The sequence below is a fragment of the Corylus avellana genome, chromosome ca11 (genome assembly GCF_901000735.1).
Source record: "Corylus avellana chromosome ca11, CavTom2PMs-1.0".
Classification (NCBI taxonomy): Eukaryota; Viridiplantae; Streptophyta; class Magnoliopsida; order Fagales; family Betulaceae; genus Corylus; species Corylus avellana.
In genome coordinates, this window is record NC_081551.1 from 13082377 (window position 1) to 13093628 (window position 11252).

General features: G+C 36.0%; 1 protein-coding gene across 2 annotated transcripts; it reads left to right on the forward strand.

The window, feature by feature from the left end:
* The first annotated feature begins 1046 nt into the window (after positions 1 to 1046).
* LOC132166488 (uncharacterized) lies at positions 1047 to 6168 on the forward strand. 2 transcript variants are annotated; one of them, XM_059577307.1, is made up of 3 exons: positions 1047 to 1211; positions 4892 to 5098; positions 5510 to 6168. In XM_059577307.1, the coding sequence occupies exons 1-3, from the start codon at positions 1157 to 1159 to the stop codon at positions 5941 to 5943; spliced, it is 696 nt and encodes a 231-aa protein (XP_059433290.1). In that variant the 5' UTR covers positions 1047 to 1156; the 3' UTR covers positions 5944 to 6168. The 2 variants fall into 2 exon arrangements, with proteins under 2 accessions (XP_059433290.1, XP_059433291.1); XM_059577308.1 differs by having other exon boundaries at positions 1050 to 1211; positions 5555 to 6168.
* The last annotated feature ends 5084 nt before the right edge of the window (positions 6169 to 11252 follow it).

Consider the following 11252-nt stretch of genomic DNA (forward strand, 5'->3'; position numbering starts at 1 on the left):
TGGGAAGTGAGGAGGCAGTAGAGCATGGTGGTGAGGCACGTGTGATGGAGGAGCGAACTGATGTTGACAGATCGGGTATTGAAAAAACCAAATTGAGAAACAATAGTTTGGGGGTTGCGGAGGTTGATGGATGGCAGGTGGAGGCTGGGCTTGGCCGATCTGTGGCAGAGATGGGACTGTGCTGAACGGTGATGGTGGAGGAGCGATGGGAGCTACTGTGAAGGGGAAAAAAAGACAGGAAACAAAAGAGAGAACAGGGTAAAACAAGAGAAAAAGAGAAGAAAATGAAGGAGAACAAGGGTGGAAGGGAGGAGGGAGGGAAAAAAATTACATCCCTCCTTCGTCAGGCAGCCACACAAGGTGGAAGGAGAACCTCAAAAGGAGGTGGAAAGCTTCTCTTAGAGAGGAGGAGCTTCTCTCTCTAATTCGTAACATTAATTTGAAATTATTTAGCTTACTTTAACAGGAATTGAGATTTTCAAGCGTCAGACATCTGACCTCTTTTTATTTTTTATTTTTTATTTTTTTTTCAAAAAAAAAAAAAAATTGAAGAAGAAAGATATTAAAGGGAAATTCAAATTTGAGGTATTAGCACTAAATATAGGATGATAAAATCTTTTTTAAGTAATACCATCCCAAAAGGGTTAACCATTCACCCCTAGGTTTTAGTTTTAAATCTAAAAATAAATTTTAAGGCATTAGAAACTAAATATTAACTCATAAAAATTTAATAAAAAAAAATAACAAAATCTAGCAGGACTAGGAAGAGAGAGATTTTTCTACAAATATATATATATTTTTAATAAACCACATCAGACTTTGGCAAATACTTATCTAATTCTTGGCAGCCTAATAACAAGACTCCTTTAGCAGCGCTAATGAGAGGGAGGGATCCACAAACCTTACGTCACTCCACAAACGTCAGAACCTTCCACTACACAGATGACAGTCCTTTTCTTCTTTTTCTTTTCCTTTCCCCCAATTACACGTTTCTCTCTCCTCTTGTTTCTTTTATATATATATATATATATATATATATATTTTTTTTTTTTATCTTCGGCTTATCAGCTTAAATTCTCGATCTGCCCTTAAGAGAAGAGGGCCGTTCCTATACCTTCTTATTATCAGTCTATAATACGAGATATTCTTCATCATCATGGCTATTCTCGACAGCGAGCACCAGGCCCAGTTAAGCAAGGTCTCTTCCGAAGGTTAATTTCGTTCTATCCTAACCTTCATCGCATCATTTGTTTTGCATCTTAAAAGTATGATTCGCGTCGGTGTTTTTTTTCTTAAATTAATTATTATCTTTGCTTGGGGGCAATATTTTCTTTATTATTGCTAGGTCAATATGCGGTTTCCCTACTGAATTCTCTGTGATTCTTATTTAGACTATAATTAGGTTAGGACGAAATAAATTTAACATCTCCTTGATCGTGTTCTGCTGGAGGTTTGTTGAACATCCCCTTTTGCGCTCACGATCTCTGGCCGTTTCTCGGATCTGTAGATGTTTATAGATCTGGTTTTTTCAATCACAGATCTGTGAATCCCCCATTAATTGACTTGTTTAAGATGTGCTGATTCTTGCTTTTTTTCTAAAAAAAAAAAAAATCGAAGATCTAATTTGTAGATCTAGATTTAGATCCAAATCTAGTATCTTCAATCTTAGATGTTATCGTTTTCTTCGAGGGGTGTCTTTCGAAGGGATTTCTACGATGAAAGCACACGCTTTATATATTGAAAGCACGAAGAGAAGACAAGACCAGATCTACAAGGCTAAGGTGCTTACATAATAAGAAAGATAAAGGGTTGTATTCATAACATAAAAATCTTAACAGAATATGCAATTGATTCTCAGTTCGATGACATACTCAAAGCTTATTCACATAACAATACTCACAATATTTGAAATAGAACGTGAGTAATGATTATCCACATCATAAAAGCAAAGGATCATATTTATCAAAACTATATAGTTGAGTATAGCTTTCTTTCAGAAACAAATCTCTGTTCACGCTATATGCTGGAATTTCCAACTCACAGGTTCATAACAAAGATCTTATTTTGGATAAACAGACTTTTACTCAATTTTTTTGGCAGCCTTCTTAGTAAAATGCTTCTAAGGGTTCATTCATAGAACTTTCGTCCTACAGATGCAACACGCACAATTTTCCAGTTGATAAAGTTAAATAGGTACAATTTAAAGCCTTTGATGTTGGTAATGTTTTCATTGGTTGTTGAGCTCTAATCACTAGTGTAGGATAACCACGGTGTATACTAGCCACTTTTTACATTACATCATAAATGAATAGCTTATACTCTTACTAATCAAGCTACACCACATATATAAGCTTTCTCTACAAGTTACAACACTTTTTTTTTTTTTGATAAGTAAAGATGTATTAATCAAAAGCGCAGAGGGGCGCAACCCTAGTATACAGGGAGTATATAAGAGAGCGACACATGAGAGACTTCCCCTTGTAAGAACAATATGAAGGAGGAAGGGGGGTGCGGGTTCAAAACTTACTAGATGCGTGCTTGCACCAATAAAAAGAAAAAGAAAAAATCTTAGGAAATGAAGCATGCATTTCCTCACTTGGGTTCTCTTTCCTTCATCTTTGGGCAATCTGAGCATAGCACAGACTTCAGTGATTTAAACCCTATTCACTGCCCTGCATGCTTGCATTGGCTTCATCTTTGACTTTCTCTATAGTTTGTTATTTTTCTTCTTTTTGATTCATATATTTTTTTGACATAATATATGTCCTATGGTGGAATAATTTGAAGGGTATTGGGATACCTCACTATCCATGTTCGAAATGATTACAATTTTTTCTGCAAGGAAACATATTTTAGTCACATTCCTTATTTCAATGAATTTTCAAAATTCACCTGAGTGTGTGCAAGGCTTCTCTTTAGAAACTTTCAATCGCAGTTTGACTGTCTTTGCCGACACGGTGGGCAAAGCGCCCCATGGTTTGGTTTTGTTTGAAGCCATTTTTGAAAAGAGAGAAGGTGAGAAAAAGCTTTTGTGGTTTTTTTCCACTAGTTTTTGTCTATTTAGCTTACTTTAACAGCGCTAATGGGAGGGAGGGATCCACAAAATGTCACTCCTTACGGCACTCACAAAACGTCAAAACCTTCCACTGTCTTTTTCTTCTTATTCTTTTCCTTTCCCACAATTACGCGTTCCTGTCTTCCCTTTTCTTTTATATTTTTTTTTTTATCTATAAATTGGGGATTGGCCCTCTGTGTACCTTCTTATTATCAATCTATAATACAAGATATTCTTCATCATCATGCGTATTCTCGACAGCGAGCACCTAGCCTTCCGATGGTTAATTTGGTTCTATCCTTACCTTCATCGCATCATTTGTTTTGCATCTTAAAAATATGATTCGCGTCAGTGTTTTTTTTCTCTTAAATTAATTATTAGGGAAAAATTCACTTTATCCCCTGAAGTTTCAGGTATTTTTCAATTTGAACCCCTAAGTTTAAAAACAATATACCCCCCTAATGTTTCAAAAATTTTCAATTTAAACCTTCCGTTACTAATTTCCGTCAAATTGGACGGATATCTATGAAATTACGTAATTACCCTCGAGCATTTTTTTTTAATTTTCATCTAATTTAACGGAAATTAGTAACGGAAGATTTAAATTAAAAAAATTTGAAACTTTAGGGGGGCACATTGTCAATTTTTAATCTTTAGGGTTCAAATTGAAAAACTCCTAAAACTTTAGGGGGTAAAGTAGATTTACCCCTAATTATTATCTTTGCTTGGGGGCAATATTTTCTTTATTAGTGCTAGGTCAATATGTGGTTTCCTTACTGAATTCTTTGTGATTCTTATTTAGGCTATAATTAGGTTAGGACGAAATAAATTTAACATCTCCTTGATCGTGTTCTGCTGGAGTTTTGTTGAACATCCCCTTTTGTGCTCACGATCTTTGGCCGTTTCTCGGATCTGTAGATGTTTATAGATCTGGTTTTTTCAATCACAGATCTGTGAATCCCCCATTAATTGACTTGTTTAAGATGTGCTGATTCTTGCTTTTTAAAAAAAACAAGAATCAAGATCTAATTTTTAGATCTAGATCCAGATCTAGTCTCTTCAATCTTAGATCGTGTCTTCCGAAGGAATGTCTACGATGTCTTGCTTCTCCACTGCTGCGTGTGGGATTTTTTGTTTTTGTTTTTTTTTTTTTGTTGTTATTTTATGGTCCTAGGCGTTGGGCTGAGGATGTAAATAATGCTTCTGGCTTTCAGGTCGAGAGGGGAATGGTTTGGGTGCGAGTATTTTGCTCCTGCCTGGGAAATGGCTTCCTGTAATCCTGGAAGGAGTCTGCGTTAGCAGATCTCTTCTATAATATGAAGATCGGGCTGGGATAGCGGATGTTTGACGTCACAGATTGGTTTTTTATTGTAAGATCTGTTATGTTTTCGATTTTTTGATGTGTAATCTTTTAGCTTCGGTTATGATATTGCAGAACTATATGTTCTGTAATTGTAAGAAGTTTTATGCTCTTGACCACTATTAATGAAATCAGATTGATTTTTCCAAAAAAAAAAAAAAAAAAAAAAAATTTAACTGGACAAAAATGTGAAGCTTTGTTAACCTATAAACAAAGCATGAAGACTTGTGTCCAGGACAATAAATAAAGTAACTCACTAGACATGTTAAAATAAAGTTACAACAAAATTTTGTTGAATTGTTTATTTGTTTTGTTATTATTTAATATTTTTGATTAATTTAATTAACTTGTGCTTTAACATGTGCTTTTCTACAGCCTTATCAAGCGGCCCTTTAATTAAGCAATATTATTTAATATTTTTGATTAATTTTTGTTCAATTTAATTAACTTGTGCTTTAACATGTGCTTTTCTCCAGCTTCAAGAGGCCCTATAAGTATACAAATAAGTGGTGATACTGACTTTGACTACATCATTAACGTGGCCAATGGTGCCTTTAAGTACGAGGTCAATATGGTGAGAGCCTCTGGAAAACTGACCATTACTGTCACCCACAATTTCAACACCGAAGGTATCTATTGCATCACTGCAGAGCACCCAAAGCCCCTGTTGAATGCCGACGCTGGTAAGGAAAATTCAGAATTTGATTTGATTTAAATCTAATTGTAGTATAAAAGCCCACCTATGAGTGTGGATAAATTTATTGTGATAAAATATATATAACTATATTAAATATAATATTAAGGGAGAAAGAAGAGAGAGCGGAAGTATGTAATAGACTACATTGTATTGAGACTGATTAAATTAAGAGTATTATAGAGGCCTCTATTTTTAGAGAGACAATGAGTGATAGGCAAGTAACCTAATAGACTAAGGAAAGATAAACCTAGTAGCCTAGGCTAAGGAAACCACAGAATCCATAAGGATGTAAATAACCCTAGAATAATAAATAATCCTAACATAATATTTTTAACATTATTGGATTTAATCTAATATTGCGGAAATATATGTGTATCATTGCTCTTTCATCCTGCAGGAGACCCTTGCACCTGTGCCCTCATAATTGATTGTTTTGATGTAGTTGTCTGCGGCGGTGACTTTAAATACAGTTACAGCACGAACGGGTGTGGTGGCACAGTGGAGAAGTTTTGTACGGAGCTCAAGGCTGTAGCCTGCGGTAATGGAGGACACAACTTGAACGTCTGCAGCAAGTACAGCACAGGAGGCTATGTTTACGATGAAGACAGCATGATAAGTACTTGCCAAAAGAGGCTCACTATAAATTCTGTCGCTGATGGAGAATCCGATTTACCGATCACCAAGGTCGGCATTGAAACTGGATGCAATGCGAAGTTCACCATGGTCGCATCTGATGCTGAATGCTCGTTGAATATTGTCACGCCTTTAGGAATGCACAAGAAGAAGATCTCCTATGGTAAAAAATGCATTTTACAGGTCAGGAACGATTAGGAGGATGAAGGCCAAGAGATGAAGGTGAGGGAGCGAGATTAAGGCTGGAAAAATCATGCTCATGATTATAATTTTTGGAATCATCATCAATCATGTAATGTCTTTCAGTCATCAATTAATTTTGAAACTCTTCTTCCTCTATTCTATTGAATTTAGTAACTAGATGACCGATTTGTCATTCCAATCTTGACATAGCTTGATGAGTGAAGTTCTTAAGTTCTTGTATGTCTCTGCTATTGCCCATGTTGGCGTTCTTCAGCTCTTGTATGGCTTGGGAGTTCTTTTCAGTTGACTGGTTGACAGTTTGCATGAGTGCTTTCATCATGTCTTCCAGTGATGATTGTGGTGCAGACTGTGGCACTTGAGTAGTGAATTGATACGCAAGTGGCGTTTGATACGCAGGTGGTTGAGCTTGATAATTGAATTGCGGATAGTCTGAATAGTGCACTTCATCAAATTGATCTCATAGAAGATGTTATAATCACTCTCTTGATAGAAGAAACTTTTGAACATGATCTAAGAACGTTAAGAGTTCCCTTCACTGCTGGATCAATTATTTATGACTGAACCATGAGACAAAATGTGGAAGTAGCTCCCACAAGAATAGATTTATTAAAATAAGCTATCAAAAGCATAATAATATTGGACAAAATTGAATACATGTTATTCAACAGTTTTATCAAGCAATAATTGCATTATGCATTACAAGGTGGAACTTCTCCGATGTCTTATGTGTATGATTTCCATAAACTTAGCGTTGACTAATGAGTAAGGCTAGAAACAACATTTTTATCTCACAACTATCCTACAGTGCTAATGTGGCAACCAACTCTTAGATCAGTCTTTGTTAAAATAAAATAAAAAATAAAAAATAAAAAAAATCCCATGGTTGATTAGGACTACTGCCACGTTAGTAGTGTGGAATAGTTGTGGGTAAAAAATGTAGTTTCTAGTATTTCTCTTAACTTTCATAACTTAAAACCTAGGAGTACTACATTCAATGATTGTTGATAACAAAGTTGAGAAAATGCAATTGCAGATGACAATGTTGTGAAGATGAAACATTCTCTTCATTTAAGCTACGGTGAGAAATAAAAATTGATCAGATTTTGTAAAAGCCTTGACAATTGTATCCTTCCTAGGAGTAGAGATTCCCTCTGGAAAATAGAGGCAGTTCATTGCCATTGTTTATGATCATAAAAATGTGGCAGAACCTGTCTCTAAAAAGTTTTTTTTTTTCCTTTGGGGAAGCCCCGGGGGGCAGGGTGGATGGTGTGATTTTATGGGGGATGTTTTAAATCACTAAATACAAACAAGCATTCACCAAATTTGCAGCAAAAATTAGAACATTGTATCCCTTACACATTGCATAGGCAATAAAGATAACGGTAGTGAAATGGATACTCCGTTATTTACGAGGTGCTACAGATGTTGGTATAGTCTTTGATAGAGACCGTGGTATTGGTTCCAGTGTCATTGGGTATATCAATTCAGATTATGCGGGTGATCTGGTTGTGACACGAGGAGATATCACATGAAAGCAAATTGTCTTCGAGGAAAATCCAGTGGGTATGTTGAACAAGCTAGTTTTGGTTCTCAAGTTCAAGAGTTGCTTGGACTTGATTGTTGTCTGTAGCTTGTGATTGCTCGTGTGGGTGTTGGAGGAGACGTCATTAAAAGATTTGCTTTTGGGACTTGATGAAATTCAAGTCAAGGTGGAGATTGTTGCAATATGACTTGATTTCCAAGTCAAGTTAGGTGGGGCCGGCCTTTATTCCTTTTCCATTTGGTATTGGTTTTTTGTTTCAGAGTAGAAGTCGATCTTTACTACTTCTACGACTTGGATTTGGATTTCCTATGATAAGCCGATGTTGAGCTGCTCTAAAAGAACCTACTTGGCTAGTTTGTGAACTTGGGGAAAACAACATATGCATAGCCCATTAGAGAAAAATAGCTGCTAGTAAACCTCTTTTTATTCTCTCATGTTTGTAGTGTCGTTCATGGTTTAGAGAATTATAGAAGATATTCTCTTATGTATATTTTTCTCTTTTGTGTGAGAGTGAGATTTGGGTATATTGGGGCTTTGGGCTTTGAGTGGTTTTCTCCCTACTATCTTTTGTACTCCACCTTTGTTAGTGAATTTCCTTCGGGTCGTCTCCGCCAGTGGATGTATGCTTGTTAAGCCGAACCACTTCAATCTTGGTGTTGTGTGTGATTGATCTATTTTTTATCTGCTATTTTCTCCTTCTTTGGGATCCTTTATTTAATTCCGTGCACAACATAATGTTTTGATGATTTCAATGTTTTAAGGTTTAGTAAGTATTTCTACTTACTAAGCAAAGGAAATGATTTTAAAATGGTTTTCCAAACATGATATGATTGTTTAAATTCGAGCCAATGATATGTTATAAGGATATATGATTTATGATTTTTTTTTTTTTATGATTTCAATGGATTTGCGAAATATTGATGATGTTTCAAGAGTTATGATTTCATAAGGTTATGATATGTTACAAATGATGTTGAAACAATATAATGATAAATGAAAGCATGAACATGAGGCATGAACATGGAATGAAACAAGAAACCATGAAGGGGCTAGAGTCCCTCAAACTTATGAAGGGGGTTAGAGTTCCTCAACTTCCACGATAAACCATGAAGGGGGTTAGAGTCCCTCAAAATCATGGATAAGGGGGTTAAAGTCCCTCAGCAGCACAACGAAAAATGTGATTTGAATGCATATGATTCATGAAAGCAAGCATGGCATATGTTTTTTTATGGATTTAAGAAGATGAACATATAATGTTTTATGTAATGTTTTACATGAGAACTTACACTAGATGTACTCGTACGAATATGTGACTGAATGGAACATAGTGATGTGGTTTTTTGTGTTCAGAAATATATCAATAATAAAATTTCACTCGCAATAGTACAAATCCCTGTAAGATAGGGCTATATTGAGGGTGTCAAACCTCAAGGACTGAAAGGAATTGTTATCAAGTTTTCAAGATCAAAAGTAACTTAAGAAAAGATTTGTAACGAAATTGCATAAAAGAGAATTGAAATATAAGAGAGAGAGAGAGAGAGAGAGAGTAAGGTTATTGACTTCACCTTTATCCGCACAACAATGGTTAAAGAATAAGTAAAGAAAATACCTTATTAAAGAATAAGTATAATCCATCTTCAGTTGGCACGAACCATCCATCTAACCACTAAGATGTGGTACGACCCGTCTTCCCTAGGTATGGATTATCTAATTCTTTAATATGATACATATAATCAAGGGAATAGTATAACCCATTTTTGGTTGGCACGGATCATCCACCTAAGCACTAAGATGCGGTACGACTGTCTTTCCTAGGTATGACGTATCTAATCCTCTTGATCATATGTCAATTAAAATCGTTGTATAACCATCATCCCCATAATCACAGAAAATATGAATGATTTGAGCTCAATAAAAGTAAAAGACTTTCTAAGATAAGATAAGAATTTCACTAATATTGGCTTTGAAATTAAGAACAATTGCATTTAAACATTAAGAACAATATCAAAATTGTAGCAATTCTCGTAGTTATACAACCAACATGCATAAACTGAAAATCTATAAATTAAGATACAAGAAAACCATTGTGCTTGGATAGGGTTACATCAATACCCCACAAAGGGTTTTAGGCGCTCATAACTCCGCTAAGCCTGCAAGAAGCATTTGCTGAATTTTTGCTCTAGGTAGTGGTGTCTTTTTTCAATGTTTAGAGTCCTATTTATAGGAATTACGAGAGCCCTAGAAGCCCTATGAAAATTGTAGGTCAGTCTCCCATTCAAAGTGGGAGACTGAAAACCTTCTCTAGGATGAATTTGGGCACTTTTCTCAACCTGGGAGCCCGAGTGCGCTCGAGCCCATGAATGGTGCACTCGAGTACACCTCCGTTCGGGAGACTGAAAACCTTCTCTAGGATGAATTTAGGCACTTTTCTCAACCTGGGAGCCCGAGTGCGCTCAAGCCCATGAATGGTGCACTCGAGTACACCTCCGTTCGAACTGAGGTTTTTCCTGTTCAGACGAGAACTTCACCATTTGGACGGCTTGTGAGGAGGGGCTTTTTTGACCTAGTAAACATCAGAATTAGCCAACTCTAACATGACTTTGTAGATCTTTGAGTTAGTCTTCCAACGCAGCAAAGCTTGCTCCAATCGAAGTTCTAAAACTCTAGACATGGCCAAAAGGACTCGTTAGGTGCGAACCATCGCTCGATCCAAATTTTCTACCAATGCTCCCCGAAGTGCGTTTTAAGCCCAAATTAAATGGTATTTCTTGCATCTTTCATATAAAACCCTGAAACAGAAAAACAAAACAAAATCAAACAAATAACAACGCCAAAGAATTAACATATGCAAGTTAAGGGGCTTGAATGTGCAATATTCGGCGCTTATCACATCTCTAAACTTACATATTGCTAATCCCTTAACAATACAAAACAGAAAATAAACTGAAAAACAACAAGATAAATCATTCTTTTGTGGGATGTACGATTGAATTTAGCAAATGCAACCAGCCTTTTAAACCCGTAGGCATCCCTAGAGGACGAGTGAAGTCTTGTGAGGGTTTAACAAGAATGGTACCCACAAACATTGTTATCATTATGTCATTCAAAAGGATAAAGCATCATAAAAATAATGGTTTTCATTAATTGGCAAGCTTAAAATGATACACTCCATCTTCAAAAATCCAAGAAATCACAAGTCAAATCATTTACAAATGGCAGATTGAGATACAACAAGCTCCAATTAGTGCAAAGTGAACTAGCACATAATCATAAGGCTTCTAAGTAATTCCAATATAAATGAATCAACATCTTGAAATTTATTGGACTACCTATTAGATGAAACAACCAAGGCATACACACATTTTTTTTATTTTTTTATTTTTATTATTATTTTTTTCTTTTTCTGCAGGCTGTGTAATGCTTAGCTCCTTTAAGCTTTCTAATTGACCCATGTATTGAGTATTAAGCCAACGACTCCCAAACCAAATAGCTTTAGGGCATTAGGTGTAAAGACACCCCTAAGGACTTACTAACTCGAGTTAAAAAGGCTACGGAGCAAAGCTAGCAATTGTATTAATCAAACAAACATTTTCACGTTTTGACGCGAACACTCACTACTTAATGAAGCAAGAGGTCCGATTACTTAGTCCAAGTGGGAGACTGAAAACCTTCTCCAGGGTGGATTTGGGCATTTTCTGCAACCTGGGAGCCCGAGTGCTCTCAAGCCTATGAATGGTGCACTCGAGCGCACCTCCATTCA

Excerpts from the sequence above, each read along its gene's own strand:
- LOC132166488 (XM_059577307.1), top strand. The coding sequence starts at position 1,157 with ATGGCTATTCTCGACAGCGAGCACCAGGCCCAGTTAAGCAAGGTCTCT. Across the intron at positions 1,212-4,891 it reads AAGCAAGGTCTCTTCCGAAG|CTTCAAGAGGCCCTATAAGT; the intron begins GTTAATTTCGTT and ends GCTTTTCTCCAG. Across the intron at positions 5,099-5,509 it reads CCTGTTGAATGCCGACGCTG|GAGACCCTTGCACCTGTGCC; the intron begins GTAAGGAAAATT and ends TTCATCCTGCAG.